The 26,658-nt window shown below is 37.9% G+C and overlaps 1 protein-coding gene across 1 annotated transcript in view; it reads left to right on the forward strand.

Annotated features, from left to right (window-relative positions):
* The window catches only part of CNTN3 (contactin 3), a 342,495-nt gene that overhangs the window by 242,433 nt on the left and 73,404 nt on the right, over window positions 1–26,658 (forward strand). Inside the window, exons 8-10 of the mRNA XM_036738044.1 lie at window positions 3,042–3,178; window positions 5,157–5,286; window positions 7,355–7,505. Of these exons, the coding sequence (XP_036593939.1) occupies window positions 3,042–3,178; window positions 5,157–5,286; window positions 7,355–7,505 (418 nt within the window). The remainder of the gene's footprint in view (window positions 1–3,041; window positions 3,179–5,156; window positions 5,287–7,354; window positions 7,506–26,658) is intronic.

Genomic DNA, 26,658 nt, shown 5'->3' on the forward strand with positions numbered 1-26,658 from the left:
GTGAGGAAGACAGTAAGCACATAAAGAAATTCAACATATTGGGCAAGGTCTGAAAAAGACCTAGATATGTTCTTGTCATTCAGTCATTTTTCAGTCATATCTGACTCTTTGTGACCCCATTTTGGGTTTTCTTGGCAAAGATACCAGAGTAGTTTACCATTACCTTCTCTAGCTCATTATGCACGAGAGGAACTGAGGCAAACAAGGTTAAGTGACTTGCCCAGGGTCACACAGCTAGTGTCTTAGACTTGAGCTTGGACTTAGATCTTCCTGACTCCATACCATGCTACCTGCCCTGACCTAGACATGAGGTGTTGTTGAATAGATGAATAAATGAAAAGGCATTTAATTAAACATTTGCAGTGTGCCAAGTATTGTGCTGAGTGTTGGGAATATAAATAAAAAAGCAAAGACTTTTTCTGCCCTTGGGAAGCTTTTTTTCTAATGATGGAAACTATCCATTTAGGGGACTGGAGACCAGGGAGAGGCACTTGAAAGTTATCAGGATGGTGAGTAGGGCACAGGGAAGTATATTAGTGACCACTGCGATGGCAGAGCTAATTCGGTGGGTCCTTGGTGGGAGACTAGGGGAAAGGAATGTAGAAGGGGAATGACTAAAGGTTATCAAAGTGTTTGGTGAGAAAGCTATGGAGGACGTGAGAGGGGGCAATAAAATGAAGCACGTCTGGGATTTTCCCAGAATAATATTGCAGGGGGTGTAGTTACCAATCAAGGGAGTGGTGCCTGAGAGCAAAGATTCCTCCAGGGATTGTTCTCTGGTGGGGGCTCTGCTGTGGGTGGTGAGGAGGCAGCGCCGGAGGTGGTCGGGGGAGGGGAGGAATGAGTGGTGATATCTTTCCTGTTTAAAATGACATTTGTAAAGGCTTCTTTGGGGAAGAGAAGGTTAGCCAGTAAACACCATCAATAGTTCTCCTATATGCATAGAAATGTCATACACACAGACATACACACACACACACACACACACACACCTGTACCCTTCCAATTCTGACTAGGTTAACTTATAGGAGAAAAAGAAGAGGTTACTTAGGAAGGCAGGTAGAGTTCCCATTATTGAATTAAATACAATGCTGCTTTGTACTTAAGATGTGTAAATGCAGTGATATACATTTATTATCATTCTATGTGTGTATGAATATCATTAGGTATAATTGTATTATATTTAATGTATCATGTGTTATTTTTAGTATATTTTATAGTATATTCATATTGTATATATTATGCATTACTATATAGTTTATATAGTATATACTCCATAGTATATAGTATAGCGTATTTTTAGTATATTATTATTATTTCTATTTCTAGTATTGCTTTATTTCCTGCTTTTCTGGTGGTACTTCATATAATATGCATGTTGTATTTAATATTAATGTGGCATTAATGCACTCCAATGACAGACATGGTGAGAACTGAGTGTCAGTCAGTCCAAGGTGGGCAACAGTCAATTTTCAAATGTTTCACAAACAAAAAAACAAAAATATGACTTCAGCCCTCTCAGATGGTCCCAACAGTTGTATAGCAATGGTTCCATTTTGATTTAATTTGCAAAAAGGAAATTTTATGAAATAGAAATGGAAAAGACAAATCTTCCCTTGGTCGCAATTAAGAGGAAAAATAAACTGTTTCTCCATATGCAGGATGCAAATGTGAATCCCACAGTACACAGCACATGCATAATGCAATGTGAAGCCAATAAGCCTTCTCACCTACCCGGGCTGGATCTGAAGCCCGAGCTGAGACTTGGCACAATCTACTGTTTTTATTGAGTGACTTGCATTATTTCTGTCGTGTTATACTCCTCTCTTAGAAAAAAAAATCCAAATTCCTCCTATAAGAGGAAAAAAAGGTGTGTGATCTATGTGATTTGCATACCTGATTTAAAGTTAGGAGTTACTTTTTTTCCTTCTCCCCTTGAAGGAAAAAAATAATATCATTCAAATTCTGCTGATCTATCTGTTTTTGCTACTTTGATTTTAATTCATACAGAGGTAAGTAAAGTGTTCTCTGGCTTGCATTTAATTAAGAGTTATTTCTAACTTGGGGGAAATATTTTTCTTGAGCTATAGAAGTTTCTTCCCTATGGATATTGAATCTAAGCGCATAATTAAGACTGATATCTGCTGCCATTCAAGAAACGAAGTGTAAGTTGTCACTCAGTGTGATCTTGCAGTTCAAAATACCTTTGGGAAGAAAAATCAAGTCTAAGTATCAGCACATCTATTTTCTGGTAGACGTCAGTCACACATGTAGGGATATTTTATGTAATAGAACCCAAAAAATAATTATGAGACAAGCAGAAACATAGAAGGAAAAGAAAATTCTCTTCCCCCTAATGCCATTTGCTGTGGGAATTAGAGTGAGTTTTAGATCAACTGTTGCAGCTTTAATTTGCTGCTCCATCCTGCTGATTTGAAGTGGATCATTCAGCTGTCCAATGACAAGGAACACAGAAGTTTCACGAGGGATCCTACATCCCTTCTCTTCCTCGCTTCCCCCTGCAATGATTCCAAAAAGCATTGGGCAACAACCCAAGAGTAGAGATATATATGGCTACTCCATAAAAACCTATGAAATTAGGGAAGTCACAGGGTTCTCATTCTATTGCTTCATGTCCTTCTTGCCACCTTGTAATTGTGAGGAATGAAGGAGAAAGAAGAAAACCCAACGTAGGGCCCCGATGTCTTCAAATGAGATCATGACTGTGAATTGTCCCACTGTGGATAATCACAGGAATATTATTTTCACATTAAATATTTTAGAAAATACAAATGATTAAATTAAGATGAATTCAGAAGGAGTAGTATAATTCTTCCTTGAGAAAAAAGCTGTGGATTTCTTGCTATATTTGGAAGTGTGAGAATAAATTGTAATCCATATATCATATACCTCTTTTCACCCACTATTTGTGATCTTGGATATTTCATACAAGAAGATTTTCAAATTTCATTTGCATATTAATTCCTATTTTTTTGGTGGGGTGTGTGTGTGTGTGTGTGTGTGTGTGTGTGTGTGTACAGCAAAACCTCACTGGGTTCAGATGATAAAGGATATAGAAGCTGCCGTGGAGGACAATCTATACTGGGAATGCCGAGCAAGTGGTAAACCTAAGCCATCCTACAGATGGCTGAAGAACGGAGATGGCCTGGTGGTAGAGGTAAAGTGGATTGACTCATCTTCCCTCCTGTCATATTAAATGGTTTCTGGAAGCTTTACTATGGAAGTGGTTGCTCAAAAATACTGTTGATTTTTCTTAGGGTTTTGCTTACACTTCAATAAATAGGCAGGATGTGAAAGCAAAGGTTTGCCCCAACAAGACTGAGGTCTTTACTCAGATAAGCTCATGAGAAGGATATGATTCTATAGTATCGATTTAAGTCCCCAACATATAATGTATTTAATAAATATATTTACCATAAACTTAATATAAAACATTAATACAACCAATTCAACTTGCTTTGTAATTACTTGAATTACCTAAATGCATTCCAACATATAAAATGCATTCATAAGAGTTTAGACTTAAGTGAATCAATATTCTTTGTTTTTCCATTTTTGCTCCAGTAATTAGTCACCATGAACCTCATCTTTTTTTTCTTTTCCTCGTGTTATTTCACAAAGGTATTCCCACATTCCTCCATATGATTCATATTTTAATCATTATGGCATTATAGTATCCCATTTGGTTAATGTTCTGTGATATCTTTGAAGAGGCAATGTACATAGAAGGCAGTGTTATAGTCAGAAAGACTTTGCTTTGGCTGTATTCTTGCTATGTGATTTTAAGCAAGTGGCTTAACTTCTCAGGATCCCAGGCAGAAATCTAAAACCATAAACTGCAGAGTCATTGCTCATCAGCATCAATTGAGTAGGTTTCCTCATCTATGAAATTATAAGTCTGTGCAGAAAATCAAAGCATTTGTTATAGGTATTTTTAAATCATAATATAGTCACAGATCCAAACCAAAATTTATCTTTTGTTATTGGGCATTTAGGTGGTTTCTGTTCTTTTTTTAATCCATTTTATTCTGAACTTAAGAAATAAAACAAGCATTTTCCTAACATACTAGAATAAAAAAAAAAGATGATTGCACAGGAAACTGCAAATCAATTATATACAACTTACTATTTATTTTAAATCTTGGTATTTTTTTTTAATTTTTGAAATTACAACTAAAGCTACCTAGGGCAGTGCTTTGCACAAAGTAGGATCTTGAATTGACTGCTGCTATAAATATCTTTGAGCAGGTAGCTCTATTTGCTGTTAATAATATGCTCAGATATAATTCCAACAATATAATTATTAGGTCAGAGGGGATCATCATTTTTATGACTTTTCCTGCAAACTACAGACTGCTTTCTAAAAAGTCTCCTAGCTTGTAGTAGTTCTACAGTAATGAATATTAAATACATATTTCCCTTCTCCATCCCTATCCCTTAGCTGGATTGCAGGAGAAATTAATGTGTCTATCACTCAGCAATTCCTATACTTTGGCATTTGTTTTCTCAACGACTTCTTCTATGCACTTTTTAATTATGCTGGGGTATTTGCTTTTAGTGCTAACCCAACCTTGCTCCTTCAGTTCCTCAGGCATAGCACTTGTCTATATTTCACACTCCATAAACACCTTGATAAATATTCATGGTCTCCGTATTTAAGTATCTTTTGTTCCAAGTACCTAGTTTTTACCCAGCCTTCAACTTGCATGTTTAAAGAATAACAAAGAAACTCCTTACTCTTTGCCTGAATAGAAATGCTTGTGGCACTTTCTGTTTGGAAATTGGGGACATTAATGAGACAGGAAAATTATTTGGAATGTCATGGGTTTACCCCATGTATTCCTAGATTATGCTTTATGAGTTGTAAGGCCAGCTCACTTTTAGTCTCCTTGGTCTATATTAGCACTTCAGAGGACCAATTACAATTCCTTGGTAAAAGGTTAGTGGGCTTCCTGGATTAAATGAGAACTAAAGTCAGTTTACACAGTTGAGGGAGACACTTCGGTGATCTTCTGTAAGGCTCATAAATCTGGGATAGATTTGATCCAAGGTAAAGTTTTCAGCGGTTCTTGTTTGTATTTTGTTAAAGCATACTGTGCTTTTATGGATAAAGACATTTCCCCTCTGTTGTCTAGGAGAGAATACAGCTAGAAAATGGGGCCCTTTCAATAGCAGAGCTAAATGTGAATGATTCTGGCATGTACCAGTGCATAGCAGAAAACAAACATGGGCTCGTCTACTCCAGCGCGGAACTCAAAGTTGTTGGTAAGACGCATTGTCTTTGTACTTAAGAAAAAATGCTTTTCATGCTACATATTTATCATCTTAATTTGTTAACCCTTTCAAATATGACTGTAGATTAGGGTATTTTATATCTTTCTTTTTAATCCATTGCAATGTAGTGTTTGGTAACAGCTCTAACTCATGTGCCATAAAAATCCAGGATATTTACAGCCTGATCATTCATTGCTTTGAAGTGAGAATATGCAGCTAAATTATTAATGATGGAACAGTAGTAGAAACGGTGACTTGGAGAGAAGCCCAAAGATGAAGACTAATTATAGGATTTGAAGGCAATGTTCTCTTTGCCTTTGAGGAACTATGCTTCGTAGCATAGACAACATCATCATACATAGTGGTAGGAGTAAAATTTCAGTTAACCAGAACTTGACTGAGCAGGATGCTCAATTTTCCTTAGATTTTCACCTATTTTATTATTATTGGTTTTTTTTTGTTTATAGAGGAAATTCATTTACCCCTTGTCTTCTACTACCCTGTGTCACACACACACACACACACACACACACACACACACACACACACACCCCTTTGAAACAAAGACAACTGTATAAACAAATCTACCTCCATAGCAATCTTTTCATTCACTGAAGACAAGAGTACTGGGTGAGGAATCCAGAGATCTCTGTGGTTCTGCCACTTCTTACCTGTTTGACCTTAGGCAAGATGTTTAACATCTTTGAGCAAATTGAGTCAGATGATCCTTTGAGCTCTCTGTCAGCCCTAAAACCTGTGATCCAGCGATATTGCAAGCCATATCAACTACACCCTCATCTTGCTTTTAGCATTGTTTTTAATATATATTATTGTGGGCACTTTATTTCATTATATCCTGTTCCTGTTTACTTTCCTCTGATATTCATTAACTGTGTTTCTCTGAACTCCTTATATTTGTCATGTCTATGAATATTGTGGCAGTATTTCACATTACCTTAATCTTTTACAATTTGTTACCTGTCCCCAGTCATCGACTAGGTACCTAGTCTGCTTCCAATATTTTTGCTACACAAAAAGTGCTTCTGCCTTTTATTTTAGGAGAAATTAAAAAATGGCAGACTGAACAATCAAGGATTTAGAGAAAAATGATTCAAAGCAAAATTTTAAGATATGCCATGAGACCAGCGGACTCAGTCAATGGTGTTCATTTCTACATCTGAGGTCCCTTCCATTTCTTAATCCTATGATTCTCTGATCTATAATGACATGCAATGATAATTTATATCCAGAATAACGATCCTGAGGCCCTTAATTATCAAAGAGAGACTCTATTCTAGGCACTCTCATTAAGAAGCCATAATTACTTGCTGCTTTAGGCAACTTTTAAACTATAAGTTGCAGAATAGTTGCTGATTTGCATTGGTAGAGGGACTTTATTCACTGGGAGTTCCTTTTACCAAAGAAATCACAGGTCCACTAAAAATAAGGAATAGTTGTAGGGAAGTATACGGATATTTTAATTTTAAATTAATGTTTTCAATTCACAATCCACTTTTTCTCCCTGCTAGTGCCTTCTACAATCCAAACCCCTGTTTAAAAAACAAACAAAAAAAAAAACTATGTATTTATACTGATATATTTGAAGAAAATTTTTTTGACAGTTAGGATATGGGACAAATTGTGCACCCTGGTTTACCTTTAATTGTATTTCTTAATCCTAAGTTACCTCTGGTTCCTGAGAGATGGCTTTTTTTAAAAAAATTAATCCTTAGTACCAAACAGTGCCTGGCACCTACTAGACACATAATTAATGCTTCTTGTTTGAGTGGTTGACTGGTTGTTTAGTTGATTCTGGCCACTATTCTATCGCATTTTGGTATTCTGGGTATCTGCTTTTAGAATTGGGATGGCAACTGCAAAAGTTATTGGTAAATGTGTTTTCTACAAAGGCAAAGCCTTCAAATATTTCCAAGGATGGGGAACCCAAAGTGCAATTCTACAAACTTGCCATTCATCTTCAAACTAAAATATGTAAAATCAACTTAAAAATAAAATAATTTTAAACTGTTTTTCTTTTCTCTTCTTTCTTCATCATCAGCATCTGCTCCAGACTTTTCTAAGAATCCAATGAAGAAGCTGATTCAGGTTCAAATAGGCAGCCTGGTTATATTTGATTGTAAACCAAAGGCATCTCCCAAGGCACATTGCTCTTGGAAGAAAGGCGATGAGGTCCTGCAATCAAGTGAAAGGTATTCTCTTCCCCAAAGCATTGATTTTGCAGACTTATTTTTTTAATCTGTTGAATTTACTTTAATTAATAGTCAGTTTCCCTACTATTTGTAGAAATCAGGATCATAAAATGTTAGAGGGAGAAGGGCATTTAGAGTTCATCTAGTCTAAACCTCTCTGAAGTATGGAGATGTTAATTGATTGGCCAAAGTCATGCAGATATTCAGCAGCAGAACTGAGATTTGAGACAGTATTCTAACTCCAAAGCAGGGTTTGTTTGTTTGTTTTTTTCACTGGGCTATGCTGCCTCTGGATGATCCCTTTTCTAGGGACTGGCGTCTTTTTACCAAGTGACTAGAGAAACAACTGAAAAACGAGTAAGAAGACTTAAGTTGAGTCCTGGCTTTGCCACTTACTGACCTTGTGAACTTAGAGAAGTCACTACTATATTATGGACTGGTGAAAAGAGTGTTGAAGTTGTAGTCACAGGACCTGAGTTCCGATCCTTGATCTGCTTGCCTTCTCTAGACCTCAGTTTCCTTGTCTTTAGAATGAGACCTAGATCACTTCTGAAGTCTCCCCCAGATTTAAATTTATACTCCTATGATACCAAAGCTACAATCCTTCTTATGATTCATGGAATCAGAATTCAAGGTCAAGATTTAGTGGTTTACCACATCTAAATAGAGATGGAGAGCAGATGGGGAATCACATGATTCGCTCTTGAGCTCCTTCATCTCAGTAAGAACATCCAGATCCTTTGGGCTTTGTATTGCAGGAGATAATGGTCTTCTTAAGAAATGAGTTTCTTAAGAATGCCTTAGCTTTAACGTACTTCACCTATCTTCCAAATTGCTATTCCTTTAAGTGAAAAAAAAAATCCTGAACAAAACACCCAAGCTATTATGCAACAATTTTGTCCCAAGGAATTCAAAGTACTTCTCTTCCCAACATTCCCCTGGAAAAGGCAGACTTTGGTATACCAGTTTACAAATCTGATGCAGAAATTACACATTTATCCAAAGGTGCTAAGCAAGTCAGTTGGAGAATGACTTGGCACTCAAATATCCCAGACAGAGAGGCAACCTGGTATGGCTAGTGGAGTTCAAGGGTTAAATTAGGGAAGATGTGGGTTCTGATTCAGCCTCTGCTGCTTACTAGCTATGCCATCAAATGGAAATCATTTGAGTTCTCCAAGCCTCAGATTGCCCATACAGAAAATGGAAATAATAATACCTGTGATACCAGAGCTGTTGACAGACTCCAAAGATCTAATATGTGTGTATGTATGTATGTGTGCATATATATATATATAAATATATACCCACATATGTGTACATACGCACACACATATAAATACATATTTATGCATGTATATGTATATATAGATATAGTTTATTGAAAAGTTTCTACTATGTCAGTTATTATGATCCCAGGGCTTCCTGTCCTATACCTGTAAAGGATTTTAGAGGTAATCTAATGAAGCTCTCCTTTTTTCAAGATTGGGGTGACCAGGAACTTTCAGTTGAATGATTATGCTAACTGAAGATGAGATGCAAGCATAAAGTAAATGTGAAAGCAAAATCAAATAAAAATGCAAAGGCATAAACAAGAAGAAAAATAAGTGAATAGTCCCCACTCTTAAGAAGCTTATGAACTACTGTGGGCAAAAAGGAATAGAACATGCACAAAGGTTAATTGAATACAAAGTATATCCAAGTAATATAAAGTAATTTGAAGGAGTTAGTATCAATAATTGGGGAATCCAGATATGTGAGAATCTGTATTTCAAAGAGAATGGGAATCTCTTATAAGACCGAAGCAAGAAAGGACATTCCAGATAGAATCCACTAAGAGTGGAGATGGCATGTCTCATACTGGGATCAGCTAGCAGGCCATTTGGAGTAAAACAGAGTGAAGGAAGGGAAATAATATGAAAAGAGACTGAAAAAGAAGGTAGAGGGCTTTAAATGCCAGGCTAAGGAATCTGTATTTTATCTTAGAGGCAATAGGGAACCAATGAAGATTTTTTTGGTGGGAGAGTATCATATTCAGAGCTCTGTTTGGGGGATATTAATTGTGTGGAGAATAGATTGGATACTGGAATCAGGGAAAGCAATCAGTAAGTTAATTTGATAAAACACAATTAATGCTTATTGAGTTCCCCTCCACCATAATCATGGAATGTCATGGAACGTCACTGATGCCAGTGACTTCGTAAGTTCTGAAAGGTCCTCCCAAGCTGGAAAGGTGTGCAGAATGAGTCTAGTATATGTTTGAAGAAAGCTAGCCGAGTTCTGAGAGGTTCGTTCCCAGAAGGTGCACCTGGGTCTAAAAACTCCTCATAACCTACTAAGACTTGAAGAGCAGTTGGGGAGATTGAAATCTTAGGGCAAACTTTTCTTGGTAGGCAGCAGTGACTTTTATCACACTGTTTATGATCACAATGATCACAATTATTTCTGGATATGGGTACTCCTAATGATTCTCATAAAACCTTTGTCCTCTTAAATGTTGTAAACATCATTGCCACATATTGTCAACACAGTTAGTTCTCAATATCTATAAAGACTTGGGTTGTTAAACAAAATGAGCTCCAGCAAAGATGAAAGATACGAGTTATGAAGTAGTAGAGTCCTGAATTATCTTAGGCATTGCTGGAGTGAGAAACTGGGTTCAAACCTTCATTCTGACACATCTGTGTGATCATGGGCAAGCTACTCAATCTTTCTGTATCTCGTACAATTCTCCTAAGACTAAGAAAGGTACTGATGGGTTATATCAGACTTGGTGAAGAGAGTTCCCACATGGATGAAATCATGGGATGAAAATACCATATCTGGTATTTCTTTAGTACAGAGTATTTCCAAGGGAGGAACTCCCCTCTAGTGAGAGTGAGGGGCATTTTTGCTCCAATTTATAGTTTTCAAGAATTAACTAGGAGATAGAGCATCAGCCCTAGAGTCAGGAGGACCTCAGTTCAAAGCAGCTTCCTAGTTGTGTGACCATGGGCAAGTCATTTAACCCCATTTGCCTCCTAGATAGATAGATAGATAGATAGATTGTTGTTGTATTTGTCCTTTATTCGTGAAGACCATGACATCAGAGAAATGATGACATGACTTGCATTTGACTTTTATATGAGTGAGGGAGGGCTGTGCAAGGTCACCAGCCTCACTTTCTCCTCCAGAGCCATCAGGGTCCAGTGGCCTGATATTCACCAGGATGACTGGAGATGGCACAGGATGCATGGTGAGACCCTGGCCTTTACAGGCTAAGGTCTTCTCAGGTTCTCACTTTGCGTGAGGTAACACCCATTCAGCAATAGATAGATAGATAGATAGATAGATAGATAGATAGATAGATAGATAGATAGATGAGTGGATAGATGGGTGGCTGAATAGATAGACAGATGAGGTTTTTTTTTCATGAATTAACTGAGGGAGTGGGCACTGAGAGGCTGAGTGTCTTTCCCAGGGTCACCTACTTAGCATGTTTGGGGGAGAAGTTGAACTCACATCTTCCTGGCTTCCAGGCAATCTGCCTCTACTGCTATGCTTAATAACTATCATTTAGGTAGTGCTTCCAGAAGAGTGCTTTACATCCAGTAGAGCTCACTTGATTTTCACAACAGTTAATCCAATTATGCCGCCTGCATCATTTAAAAGACACCTTCCACTCCTGCTCAGTTGGAATCCAATGGATTGGTCCTGGGAAATACTAAAATCCTTGTTTTCTAGGAAAAAAAAGATTGAAGCCTTCATTAATAAGCAGTAAAGTTCAGTGCTCAAAATTAATATATTAGTTAATTTAGTTAATATATTGTAAAAGAAAAACAAATATGCCCCACAAAACCCAGAAGACACACATCCATACACACACACACATACACACACACACACACACACACTCTCATATATTCACGGTCACCATCACAACTTCCCCCTTTTAAAGCATACTCTGAGTTCATTTGCCAGTTCTTCACAAAGGGAACCATTCAGTTTGATGTTTGAAGTCATATGTCTTTTATGGGTAAATATTTTATTGCTCTATTTTTTCTCCTGAAGAGATTCAAAGAAGAGCCTGTTTGTTTTTAGTTGTAATTAGATACACTGAACCTCAGTCTAGCGGCCTGTGCAGCAATGAATACCTTAGGGGCTAAAACCCGTTCCAGAGAAAAAGTGCATAGATAGTTATTGTTTGTGGCTTTTTAACAACCCTAGCTCAAAGCAAGAATTGCAAATAACCTTGCTGAGTTCTACCTTTTGTGTACCTAGCTTTGACTAGACCCAAAGGACCTTGTTGCTGTTGTGGTTGTTTAGTTGTTTCAGTCCTGTCAGGTTCTTCGTGACCCTATTTGGAGTTTTCTTGGCACAGATACTGGAGTAGTTCGCCATTTCCTTCTCCAGCTCATTTTACACAAGAAGAAACTGAGGCAGACAGGGTTAAATGACTTGCCCAGGGTCACACAGTTAGTGTTTTGAGGCCAGATTTGAACTCAGGCAAATGAGTCTTCCTGATTCCAGGCCTATTGCCCTACCCACTGCACTACCTACTTGCCTTAGAGGTCATCAATTAGTAAGCATTTATTAAATCCTTACTATGTGCCAGACATTAAACCTGGGGATACAAAGAAGGAAAGAAGAAGAAAAAAGAAATAGTGCTATCAAGGAGCTCCAAGTCTAATGGGGGAGAAAACATACAACTCTACACAAATAAGTTTAATGCAGAATTAAATTGGGGGAAGTTTCAGAGGAAAGGTATCAAGATAAAAGAGAACAGGACAGGTCATCTAGTTAAAACCAAGGCCCCTGAGAGATGAGGTACTCAAGGTCACAGCCATGCCCAAGCTAAGACAGCCCTGGGCTTTAGATGGCCTGTAAAAGTAAGTTCCTTTTATGTTGGTCAGTGGAGCCAGCTCACTGCTTTGGGCAAACATGGAGAGATAGTTCTCCTTGGAGCACGGCCCCCTTTCTTGGTAGTGCTTCCTCTTCCTCCAAAACTCAGTTCTGTACTCATCTGTGCCCATGTTCGCACTGCTCCCTCCACCCCACCTCAGTAACAAGAACCCCTTGGAAGCAAGGACTGGTTTTCTTTTTTGTCTCTGTAGCCTCCAGCATTTACCACCTACCTTAATGGGACCTTAATAAATGCTTGTTAGAATGGATTGTCAAAGCCAGGCTTTGTAAAATCACCATGATTTCCTACCTAGAATGGCTACTCAATCACAGTTTTAATGACCCCGATTTGGTGTTTTAATCTTACAAAAATTCCTACCTACTTATTTTACCTTTAAAAAAAGAAATCTTTCATCAGTGTTAATGATAAAGTTAGGGAAAGATGGTTAACGAATCTTAAAATTTGTTGAATCTAATATGTAGATCACCATGGGTTTAGAATTGGAAAGGCCCACAGAGGTCCAGTTCACAATCCAGTTCATTGCTGACATAGAACACAGTACCCTTAATTCCTATTCATTCTCATATTCAATGGATCACCTACTCGAAATGTGTATTTGGTTGCTATCCTTTGTAACATATACCTTATACAATTCATTCTACTCAATTGTTTCCATAAAATTTGCCCCACTCCCCCAATATCTAAACAACTTCTTCTTCTTCTTCTTCTTCTTCTTCTTCTTCTTCTTCTTCTTCTTCTTCTTCTTCTTCTTCTTCTTCTTCTTCTTCTTCTTCTTCTGCTTCTTCTCTTCTTCTTCTTCTCTTCTCCTTCTTCTTATTCCTTCTTCCCTCTTCCCTCTTCCTTCTTCATTCTTCTTCTTACAGTACCTGGTACACAGTAAGCATGCAATACATGTTTGTTGATTGATTTTGAAAAATACCAACCCTTTCTGGGGAGAATGCTCACTCTTTTTAGAGAGTAGAACTTTGGATTTGAAGTCAGTGAAAATAGAGACCCTGATCCATCCTCTGCGGTTTCTTACATGTGAGGCCATGGAAAAAAAAATCACTTAACTCCTCTCAGCCTTAATTTTCTGTTTTGAAAACTAGATATAACAATACCTCAAAGGACTATTGTGATGATCAAATGAGTTAATGTATATAAAGTGTCTTGCAAATTTTAAAGAATTATTTAAACAGTGGCAGTTATTTTATAAGATCTTTAAAGAAACTTATCTTTTGAAAAAAATTTAGAAGGCTCCTTTTTTTGTGAAATGTAATCACCATTAAGAAAATAGAGTGTCAGGAATGTAGTCTTCTTGTGACATATTGCTTATTAAACAGGACGCTATGATTCCAAATCCTTCCTCAAACACTCTGTGATTCTGGGCATGACACATAACTTCCCTCACCTCAGTTTCCTCCTATGTAAAATAGGCATAATAATAAAATAACCTGCCTTATAGAGTTGTTGTGAGCGACTAATGGAGCGACTAATGTTAAGTTCATTGAAAGCTTTAGAGTAATAAATGTATGTGTATGTGTATGTGTAGTATCCATGTACCCCCTAACTATTAATGATGATGATAGATCAGTATCACAAATATATGGTCATGCAATTTCTTTAAAAAGAATAATAGATACCAGATATCCTTTAAGCCTAGAATTCCAACCCTTGGGAGGATGTCAGAGCTAGCGAATTCCTTGAGTCTGGGAGTTGTGAACTACAGTGGGTGCAAAGCCAATTGTGTGTCTGCACTAAGTCCCAGCCTTCTGGGAGCCATGGGCCACCAGCTTGTTCAAGGAGGGGCAAACAAACCAAGGTCAGAAATGAAGCAGGTCAAAGGTCTCTTGCCAGTCAGAATGAGACTTGACCTGTGATTTCCAGCCTGGATGAGATAAGGAGACCTAGTTTGGAAAAAAAAAAAAACAATAAGAAAGAAAGATAAGATTAGTTTTTGAATGACTGGTTGACTTTTTTTTGAAGGCTTTAAGGATATGCATGAATATTTAAATAGGAATATAAATATTTTTACATGATTCAACTCCCTATGATTATTCTCTAAATTATACATATGTATGTATAGGCACATAGTCACATATGTGTGAACATAGAAAATATTTTAAAATAATCACTGACTCCTAGGAGTTTGGCCTGCCTCATACAAGTGATGAAATAGATTTTTTTTCAGTGTCTATTCCAAGTAAAAAGAACTTACAAATCGGTTCCAGAGGGCAGATAAGAAAAGGCACTTTTCTCATTTTGGTGAAAAATTTGGGGACTAAGGGTACCAGATTTCACCATATCCAGTGGACTTGGTAGCTTGGTTTGACTTAACTGGTTTTCTTTGTTATGAGAAGGTGGAAATTAGGAAAGGATTATAGTCTAAAAAAACCAAAATGTATCAATTAAGCTTTCTATTTTCTAAGAAAGATAGAAAAAGGGTCATAAAATTTATTACATTAGGTCAAATTATATAACCCATAGGATTGTATAAAATGGAAAACACTTTTTAATTGTGGTGTTGCAAGTTATTGCCTGCTGTTTTGTGGTGTCTGAGGGGAAAAAAAGCTTATCGATTACCTAGGCTGAAAAGAGTTATTACTAAGTTATAATCTGTGGCTAGGCAGGAAGAAATTCCATTCTGGGTATACGGTGGTCTGGTCTCTACTTTAGATAGAGAAATGGTGCAACGTGAAACGGTACAATAGGATGGTTTTCTCCCTTTATGTGCGTTTGCTGATGAAAAAAAATCTGCCATTTTCGAGCACCCTGCTAGTTACCACCGGCTTTGTTCCCAAGTGTGATTTGCTGACCCTTGTGTTGTTGTATAAGCTTGAGATCATGTGGAATTATGGTTGAGTGTGTGACAGTCTAGCCTGACTTAGAGAAAGACAGACCTTATTTATGGCTTTTTCTTAGTCAAGTGTCAAAGAACACAGATTCCTTGGTCTCAAGGATGACACTTCTGTCACATTACATCAGCGTTTCGTGCTTTTATTGATTTGCCTAATCAACTGTGTTTCCACATCAGAAAAAATCACAAAACTTTATGTATTCTTGTATTAGAGAGATGACATGGGGTAGTGGATAGAAACCCAGCCTCAAGAAGACCTGGGTTTAAATCCAGGCTATGATAATTATTGGCTGTGTGACCCTAAACAAATTTCATAACCCCTCGGTGCTCTGAGAAACTCTGTTAGGCTTAAGTTGTAGAGACGGTGCCGATCTGCATTAGTAGGGAGGGTTTCTTCACTATTAAATTCTCCATATCATTAAAATCACAGGTCTAGTCTGTCTTCCTATATTTTTAAAATTACGTTAGTCAAATTTTATAATTCAATAGAATATAAGCTCCGTAAGGGCTTACCTCTTGTTTTAATTTGGTTTGGTTTGCTTTGGTTCAATTTAGTTTGTCTGTAATTCCAGCATCTGGCAAAAAGTAGGCACTTATTAAGTGCTAGTTGAATTGACTTCCAACAGCATTTATTAAGTGAGTTCTGGGCCAGGCCTTTGTGTTAGGCACTGGGAATACAAAGATAAAGAACCTAAGTTCAAATCCTGGCAGTGGTATTAATTTCCTATGTGATCCGTTGTGTCTCAGTTTCCTCATTAGTAAAATGAGGCCATTGGACTAGATGTCCTCTGAGGTGTCTTCCAACTCTAAATCTGCATATCTATGATTATAATGAAATGACCCGCTGCCCTCAAGAAGCTGGCATTCTCCTGTGGAAATACAACATGTATACAGATCATTTGGTAAAGAGTTTATTTTAAAAACTAGAGCTATTCTTCCATTTTATTAAAGAACAAACAAATTGAATATGCAGATTGCTTTCTCAGATTTATGCACCTTCTGTATGGCCATTGTTCTCTGATGAATGAGCCTTGGGATTCGGGGCATCTTACACACCTGGATATTTCTTTGTGAATAGCCCTACAACTACAAAATGTTTCATGTTTCAAATTCATTAATTAGCATCTGGATCAGTGTCAGAATTCTCTAGAGCAGCTCCCCATGGATATCTCTTTCTCAAAAGAACCCAGGTGTTTTCTTTCTTCAGCACAGGTCTACATGAGAAACAAGAAGATTTTGCAACAAAAATCATTGAAATAAATTTGTTTAGGCTGTCACATTTCCCCCATTTATGAATATAGATATTCACTTGGGAAGATTTTATAAAAACTAACAATTAACTCCTTGAATATATCTTTCATTAAATACCATAATTCATTCAAAGAACTGCTTAATTACTATTGGTTCACAATTATGTAACACTTTACTCTACAAAGCATTTATTTTTTTCCTCAGCTACACCATGAAGTATGCCACATAGGATATTATTTTCATTTTAAAATGAGAAAATAGAGTTCAGTGATGGTTCAGTGACTTGCCTACAGTCATGTGGTCTGTAAGAGTTGGGACTCATGCTCCTTTCTCCTAACTAAAGGTGCAACCCTTCTTCCCAATTTTGAACCACAGATGATATTGTGATCCTCTCAAACAAAAGGTAAACATCGTGATAGAAATACCATAAATAATTGGAATAGTACAGCTAAATGATATAAGTAGAATACAGATTTCTTACATGTAAACCGAGGATAATCTTATTTTTAAGATCTAATGTATAAGGTTTATGTAATAAACTGTGCCCAGCCAAAAACACCTGCCTCATGCTATGAGCCTGGTAGTTACTCAGAGAGATTACTACCAACTAGGCGATCTTCCACACCCTGCCTCAATTTTCCCTGAAGACTATCTACCCAATAAATCACAAGCCCAACTCAGTTGTGCTTCTAAGTTCAAAGCTCAGAATGTCATGGATGCAAGGAGGAAAATTCTAATATCATTTCCTTAGATGCCATTTGCACATTGTCTCTGAACCCAGGGTGGGGGGGGGGGAAGAAATAGCTAAAGTCATTCAGCCAAAGAGAATTTAAAAAAAATAGTTTAACTGAAAATTTTCTTTAATTTTTTCTGACATTTATTTCCTCATGCATTTTCATTAACATACATATGCCTTTTTATCTGTCGTTGTTCATTCTATAACATATTCATTGTAAGTACTTTTCTTTTACTGCTAATTGTACACATCCATCTCTTAGAATGTGCACTCAGAATGCATCATAGGAAACAACTTTGATGCTTTTTATGCCGCTGTTTATCATTACAGACTCACATGATCTGTCCTCTGCTGAGAGATAAGCAGCCTTAGAAAAAACATAGCATTGTGGTATGGTAAAACTCGAGAAGAATAATGTACCATAGTGTTAACAAGGTATGCAGGTTAAAAAAAGGATATTGACAGAAACTCCAGGCCAAGTTGATAGGGCTTGCTATTTTCCTGCTTTGGTGGTACAGATTATGTCCTTAGAGCCAGATAAAATATCTTTTTACAGCACAGATCAATGGTACTCACGTAGTCAGCCATATGAGAGATTTTCTTTGTTTTGTAACATGTGAGAGCAATTTGTTGTTGTTCAGTCATGTCCGACTCTTTGTGACCCCATTTAGAGTTTTCTTGGAAAAGATACTGAAGTGGTTTTTCATTTCCTTCTTCAGCTCATTTTACAAATGAAGGAACTGAGGCAAACAGGGTGAAATGACTTGCCCAGAATTACACTGCTAGTAAATATCCGAGACCAGATCTGAACTCACAAAGATGAGTATTTTTGTCTCCAGGCCCTTCATTCTATGTCACCTGGCTGTTCGATTTATTGCTGAATTAGATGTAAATATTCAGAACACTGAAACACTTAAAAGGAAGAAATAGAATTTTTTTTTACAAAAATGGAGAGCCTGCCTCATTTGGCCAACTGTTTAAAAGGGTATAATAGAGGGAGTCTTCTTCCCCCCTTCAAAATGAAAGCAACAGGGGCTTCAATGGGGCAGAGCCAAGATGGCGGCGGGTAAGCAGGGACTAGAGTGAGTTCTGTACTGAGTCCCTCCAAAAACCTATAAAAAATGGCTCTGAACCAATTCTAGAATGGCAGAACCCACAGAACAGCAGAGGGAAGCAGGGCTCCAGCCCAGGACAGCCTGGATGGTCTCTGGGTGAGGTCTATCCCACACAGAGCTGGGAGCTGGGAACGGAGTGGAGCAGAGCCCAGCCTGAGCAGCGTGGAACAACCAAATTTGGAGTTGAGCGGATGGGGCCCCTAGCGCCCTGAATATGTGAGCTGCGGCAGTTACCAGACCCCTCGACACACAAACACCAAAGACTGCAGAGAAGGTTAGTGGGAAAAGCTGCGGGGAGTGGAAGGAGTTTGCGGTTTGGCTTCCAGCCCCGGGGGCAGCGTAGGTGGGGCAGCTACAGTTGCTGCAGCTTCTGGCCCCAGGCCCACCTGGTGGGAGGAATTAAGTGGCGGATCAGAGCAGGAGTGAAGAGCCTGCTGAAGATCTAAGCCCAGCCCGGGCTGGGGGTTCTTGGGGAAGGAGTAGTGCGGGTGAGACAGAGCTGCACCTCCCCCCCAAATGTGGAACATAGAACTCGTTAGTCTACAAGCAGTCATACCCCACTGAAAAACTCAAGGGTCAAGTTAGTTGGTTGGGAATATGGCCTGGCAGCGAAAGCACACCCAGATTCAGTCTCAGACTTTGGATTCTTTCTTTGGTGACAAAGAAGACCAAAACATACAGCCTAAAGAAGACAACAAAGTCATAGAGCCTATAACAAAAGCCTCCAAGAAAAACATGAACTGGCCCCAGGCCATGGAAGAACTCAAAAAGGAGTTGGAAAAGCAAGTTAGAGAAGTAGAGGAAAAATTGGGAAGAGAAATGAGAAGGATGCGAGAAAACCATGAAAAACAAGTCAATGACTTGCTAAAGGAGACCCAAAAAAATACTGAAAAATACACTGAAGAAAACAACACCTTAAAAAACAGACTAACTCAAATGGCAAAAGAGCTCCAAAAAGCCAATGAGGAGAAGAATGCCTTGAAAGGCAGAATTAGCCAAATGGAAAAGGAGGTCCAAAAGACCACTGAAGAAAATACTACTTTAAAAATTAGATTGGAGCAAGTGGAAGCTAGTGACTTTATGAGAAATCAGGATATTATAAAACAGAACCAAAGGAATGAAAAAATGGAAGACAATGTGAAATATCTCCTTGGAAAAACCACGGACCTGGAAAATAGATCCAGGAGAGAGAATTTAAAAATTATTGGACTACCTGAAAGCCATGATCAAAAAAAAGAGCCTAGATACCATCTTTCAGGAAATTATCAAGGAGAACTGCCCTGATATTCTAGAGCCACAGGGCAAAATAGAAATTGAAAGAATCCATCGATCACCTCCTCAAATAGATCCCAAAAAGAAATCTCCTAGGAATATTGTTGCCAAATTTCAGAGCTCCCAGATCAAGGAGAAAATACTGCAAGCAGCCAGAAAGAAACAATTTGAGTATTGTGGAAACCCAATCAGAATAGCCGAAGATCTGGCAGCTTCTACATTAAGAGATCAAAGGGCTTGGAATACGATATTCCGGAGGTCAATGGAGCTAGGATTAAAACCTAGAATCACCTACCCAGCAAAACTGAGTATCATATTCCAAGGCAAAATATGGATTTTCAATAAAATAGAGGACTTTCAAGCTTTCTCAGTGAAAAGACCAGAACTGAATAGAAAATTTGACTTTCAAACACAAGAATCAAGAGAAGCATGAAAAGGTAATCAAGAAACAGAAATTGCAAGGGACTTACTAAAGTTGAACTGTTTTGTTTGCATTCCTACATGGAAAGATGATGTGTATGATTCATGAGACCTCAGTATTAGGGTAGTTGAAGGGAATATGCATATATATATGTTTATGTATATATATAAGTGAATGTGTATGTATGTATATATCTATGTGTATATGTATGCATGTGTGTATATGTGTATATATATATGTGTGTTTATATATGTATATATATATATATGTAAAAGAGAGAGAGCAGACACAGGGTGAGTTGAAGATGAAGGGAAGATATCTAAAAGAAATGAAATTAAGGGATGAGAGAGCAACATACTTAGAGAGGGAGATAGGGAGAGATAGAATGGGGTGGATTATCTTGCGTAAAGGTGGCAAGAGGAAGCAGTTCTGTGGGAGGAGGGGAGAGGGCAGGTGAGGGGGGAATGAGTGAACCTTGCTCTCATCAGATTTGGTCGGAAGAGGGAATGCCATACATACTCAGTTGGGTATCTTACCCCACAGGAAAGAAGAAGGAGGAAGATAAAAATAAAATAAAAGGGGGGGGGGATGATGGAGGGGAGGGCAGATGGGGGTGGAGGTAATCAAAACAAACACTTTGGAAAGGGGACAGGGTCAAGGGAGAAAATTCAATAAAGCGGGATGGGTCGGGAAGGAGCAAAATGTAGTTCGCCTTTCACAACATGAGTATTGTAGAAGGGTTATACATAATGATACATGTGTGGCCTAGGTTGAATTGCTCGACTTCTTAGGGAGGGTGGGTGGGAAGGAAAGAGGGGAGAGAATTTGGAACTCAAAGTTTTAAAAACAGATGTTCGAAAACAAAAAAAAAAGTTTTTGCATGCAACTAAAAAATAAGATACACAGGCAATGGGGCGTAGAAATTTATCTTGCCCTACAAGAAAGGAAGGGAAAAGGGGATGAGAGGGGAGGGGGGTGATAGAGGGGAGGCCTGACTGGGGAACAGGGCAACCAGAATATATGCCATCTTGGAGTGGGGGGGAGGGTAGAAATGGGGAGAAAATTTGTAATTCAAAAGGTTGTGAAAATCAATGCTGAAAACCAAATATGTTAAATAAATAAATTTAAATATATAAAAAAAATGAAAGCAACATAGTACAGTGAAGAGAGGACCAGTCTTGGATTCAGGAAGACCTAGGTTTTAATCTTGCCTCTGGCACATACTCTTTGTGGGACAGTGATCGAGTCACATTTCCAATCCTCCTGGCACATAGTAAGAGGGTGTGTGCGTGTGCGTGTGCGTGTGCGTGTGCGTGTGTGTGTGTGTGTGTGTGTGTGTGTGTGTGTATCAGCTAGATGGTACAATGGACAGATTGCTGGGCTTGGAGTCAGGAAGGCTCATCTTCCTGAGTTCAAATCTGGCCACAGACACTTATTAGCAGTGTGACCCTGGGTGTCACTTAACCTTGTTTTCCTCAGTTTCCTCATCTGTAAAATGAGCTGGAGAAGGAATGGCAAACCACTCCAGTACCTCTGCCAAGAAAACTCCAAATGGGGTCATGAAGGGTCAGACATGATTGAAAAATGACTCAACAACAAATACATGTGTATGTATTTATGTATATATACATAGATAAGTATGTATATGTGTGTATGGATTAATTGGTTAATTTGGTTAATTTAACCCCTCTGTGCAGCAAGCAGCTCTCTAAGATTAGAAGTGGAGGCCATCTCCAATTGTCCTGTTCTATATCTTGCCACTGGACCCAGATGGCTCCAGAGGAGAAAGTGAGGCTGCTGACTTTGCACAGCCCTCCCTCACTTAAATCCAATTCACTTCAAGTCATGGGTCCTCTTTGAGAATGAAGGACAAACAACAAGATTAGAAGTTAAAATAACTTGCAGATATGTATCTGTGGATGGAAGTTCCGATCCTCAAATTTTCCAGGGGATCAAATCTGTATTATAGGGATAGGAGTGGGGCATTCAATATTATCAGTATTTTCATCTGGTACCATATATAGAAAAACTGACTCACAGTGAGTTTAGAATGCATTTTCATTCACATGGAAGAGGTATGAAAATTTCACATTGTAACTCTGTAGGGAAGCTTTGGTTATTAAAGGTTTTGTGGGGAGAAACAATTACTTCATCTATTTACTGAATATTGTTTGTTTTTATGTTTCATGAGATGCCCCCTGGGCCTCTTACATGTTTCTGGAAGAACCAGTTTAAGAACAAACTATCCAATTAGCTCCATATTGTATGATATGTACAGTCGGCGTTATTTGAAGTTAACATATTTGTGTTTAAAGTCTCTGTTTTCTTACTCAGGTGTCAGGCTGTGCTTCAGACCTATGCCTCACCTCCAAATCATAAAGGAGGTTTGTTAGTTTAAGTAGCTGCATCTTACAAACTAAAGGATTTCTAATTCCCATCTAAAATTGCTATTACTTTCATGTTGGTACTAAAAAAGTTAGATAACACCCAGAGGGCAGAATAAGGAAATAACTGAAATTGGCTCTCTCCAATGTTCCCAATACTTTTGCTACCCAATTTAGAGCTTATAAATTATAGATGAATTTAAAAGTAGATCTTTAGTCAACAAGGAGATGACTGCAGCAAGCTTTAGTGTCTTGTGTGTGGTAGGCACTTAATTAATATTTGTTGAATGAGTGGATGAATAAAATATGTAATACTTTCATATTTACCTAAGCTTCAGTGTCCATAGATTGGTTTGATTATGCAGAAAACAGACACTTCTGGCTTTAAAAAAATAACTATGCTGTAATTTACAGTCCTTAGTCTTGTATATTTCATGTTGGGTGTTCAGTAAATAAATGCAAATCTCATTTATTTTTAGCTAGCAACTTAGAATAAATAGGCTTATAATAAAATTTAATTGCCCATTGTCCTCTACTAAAGTCCTTCTTAGATTCTCCAATGGAGGATGGAAGTGGTCTTACATTATCAAAGACTATGTCAGTGGAATAGAATCTCTGGTAGGTTTACCAGACTAGAAAGTTTTTAAGTATGGAACAGATAATGGTCTGTCTACCTTTCATCCAGCAGCCAGCTTTGCTAAGAGACAAAAGACTTACCACCAGGAGATTGGGCAAAAGATAAAATTTTCAACCTTGGAAATACTTGAAGTTCATATATGAACATAGGATTGTCCATCTACATCTGGAAGAACCTCACAGGTCAAACTGCTCCAAACCCTTCCTGGTACAGATAAGGAAACTGGAGTCCCGGAAAATTGAGTGATTTACCTAAAGTTATTAAGGTAGTGTCAGAGGTGGAATTTGAACCCAGGTTTTCTGAGTGACAAAGCCCATGCTATTACAGTGACTGTGTGGTACAGTTGAAAGAATATTGTCTCTGGAGTCGAAGGAACTTGTTTCCGATCCTGCCTCTCATTTTTGGGCAAGCCATTTCAAATATCTATGGTTAATGATGTGCCTTTTTGCTCTAGGTCTGTGATCGTAGGCAACATCTCTTACCCCAAGTTTCTTCAACTGTAATGACAGCACCTACTTCCAAGGGTTGTTGTGATGATCAAATTAAATAATATTTGTATAGTCTTTCACATAGGGCCTGGCACATGAAAGGTGCTTAATAAATGCTTATTTCTTTCATTTATTCCACAAATACATATGATATGACTGCTATGTACAAAATGCTGTGCTAGGTCCCTGGAAGATATTAAAATGAATAAAATGTGGTGTCTGTGAATTATTGGACATGTACCCAGATGACCAGCATTGAGTCACCATTACATTCTTCTTAGTCATGTGAATTTGTGCAAATTAAAATGATGTAACCTTATGTGGAGCTCAGCACAGTGCTAGGAATATAGTAAGAGTTTAAGAAATGTTGCTTGACTTCAACCTCTCAGCCTCAGTTTCCTTATCTGTAAAATGGAGGCAAGAAAACTTGCAGAGACAACGTCAGGTCATTGTCAGAGAAAGTCTTTTCTAAACTGTTGAACTGAATATGAATGAAAGATACCATTTTCATTGATCTTTATCCTTTTGCAAATAGCTGATCCAAATCTGGGGTGAAATTTGTGGCCATGTAAGAGTTTCTAAATCTACCAAGATTTTAACTGAGGAAAGGAGCACATTGCCTCAGAGTAGCTAGCAGAGAATGAGGGCCCTGGAATTTAGCTGATCACAAATAATAAATAATATTTCATTGTTTGAATGTAAAGAAAAATAAAGGTGTACTTTGAAAAGCAGTATATACAGTAAGTCAGGTCTAAAAATAGACACAGAAATTGATATGAGATTCTTCATGCTAGGATTAGAGCCAGCGAGGTGACTCAGTGTAGAGAACACTGACCTTGGAGTCTGGAAGACCTAAATTCAAATGTAGCTTCAGGTACTTCCTAACTCTGAGACCCTAGGCAAGTCAATTAACATCTCTCACTCCAAGTTTCTTCAGCTGTAATGACAGCACCTACTTCCAAGGGTTGTTCTGATGATCAAATCAAATAATATTTGTATAGTCCTTCACATAGTACCCGGCACATGAAAGGTGCTTAATAAATACTTATTTCTTTCATTCATTCCACAAGTACGTATGATATGACTGCTATGTACGAAATGCTATGGTAGGTCCCTGGAAGATATTAAAATGAATAAAATGTAGTTTCTGCCCTCAAGGACCTTAACATTTTTAAATGATTTGGTGAGCTGTATATATGAATAAATGGATCCAAGGGCTTAAAATATTGTGTTTGAAAATTTAGAATGGAGATTTCCCAGAAGAATACAGAGTGGGAAGACATGAAGAAAAGTACCACCTTCTTACTCTCCTCAAAAATAGCAATAGAAATAAAAAAGAGCAAAATTAGTAGAAATACTTAAAATAGTATTTCAAAGGTCACACAAAGAAATGTGCAAACCAATGAGAAGCTCCAACATAATGAAAAATTCCATGGATTAAAAGATACAGAATAAAAAATGCCAGGAAAGAAAAAAAAAACAAAACTATTGAAAGATGCCCTGAAGAATTTTTTTCAGCACACAGCAAAGTGAATAAGAATGAGAGTCACAGTTAGAGGCAACTTTTCAAGCCATCTCATGTAGACCGTACTTGGATTTCCTTCAATAAAGTCACTGACAGTATTAGCATAAATGTCACAGGATGAAATAAGAACCTAAATGTGAATGGGGGATTTCAGAACTAAATAGTGATCAAGTCGACAATATAGAAAGATCCATGATAAATGCTTGGAAACGGATTTAGGAAAGTGATGATTGTAGGACACGTTAAGGAGTCAAGAGCTAAGACTCTTATAGATCCCTGAAAACTGAAAAGCAAAATGATCCTTGTAGCGTTAGGAAATTGTGTAATATTCCTCAGTAGTGAAGTTGAGATGCAGATTACAAATCAGCAGTATTCCTAGAACAGCAGACATGAACCCAAAATTCAACTCATCCCTTATATAAACTACAAGATTATATGTAAGCGGCCCAAACCAAAAGGATTATAGACTTCTTGTGAATGCCAGTTCTAAGGTCAAATACACCAAATATATTCTCTGTTTCCTAAATGATCAACATTGTAATATGATATCCTGGAAGTTAAGAATTAGAGAACTCAATCCCCAAATCAACTCCCTAGTAAAGCTAAGTTTTGCTTTTGAAGATAAGAGAAGGGCATTTAAAAATGAAGATGACAGAGAAATTCATCGAGAAAAGACCAAATCTCAGAGCAGCCTTTGATTTACAGAACAAAAGAGAGCATCAACCTTCAGAAACACCCCTGTGTCTTCAATTTTGTTGTTTTAATCAATAGGTGCATAACAACTGAACCTTACTCTCCATTGTGTCCAAGCCATCGCGATAGGGGTTAGGGGACAAAAAATACACCGTTCAACTTAAGGAAGACAGAAAGGGGAAAGTAGGCAAAAATAGTCATTACAGGATTTGGTTTGGTTTTTAAGAGAGGGGAAAAACGAAGCAGTGAATTAAGGATGAATCCAATTCCAAACTCAATAACAAAGTGTGAATCCTTTGTTAAACAGTAGATGAGGGATGATCATAGTACCTTGGATTTATATTTGGAAGAAACTTCAGAGGCTGTCTAGTCCAACCCCTTCATTTTACAGACCAGGAAGGAATTTATCCGAGATTACACAATCAGCTTCCCCCTTGAATTTCCCACATCTTTATGGTTTAGTAAGAGCCCTTTATGATATTTCAGGACAGTATACAAAGGACCTTGGAGACCTAGGGTTTCAGGTATCTTGGTCTGAGCACTGCCATTTCAAAGATCCATGCTTTGTATTTCCCACCACCCTAGGGCTTACTTGGGGAGCTATCTACTCTTTCTATCTCTAGATACAGAGCCTCATAGGAAAAAAGTCTCCCCAAGTGGTCTCTTGTCATGCTGGGAGGTCTGAGTTGACACTGGGTTTTGCTTGTAGTGCCATTTCCTATTGCCCATGGCTGAATTTTCGCACAGTTCTGGTATGGATACAATCACTTGCTGTAATTTCTTGTTAGATTTCTTAATCATTAGGCCTGATATGATTACTAAGTTTTTGGTGAAGTAGATGTGGGGGAACTAGGCAGCTATATTAGTTAACTTTCAGGCAGCCATCATGGCCCAG

Source organism: Trichosurus vulpecula, chromosome 9 (assembly GCF_011100635.1).
Source record: "Trichosurus vulpecula isolate mTriVul1 chromosome 9, mTriVul1.pri, whole genome shotgun sequence".
NCBI classification, from domain to species: Eukaryota; Metazoa; Chordata; class Mammalia; order Diprotodontia; family Phalangeridae; genus Trichosurus; species Trichosurus vulpecula.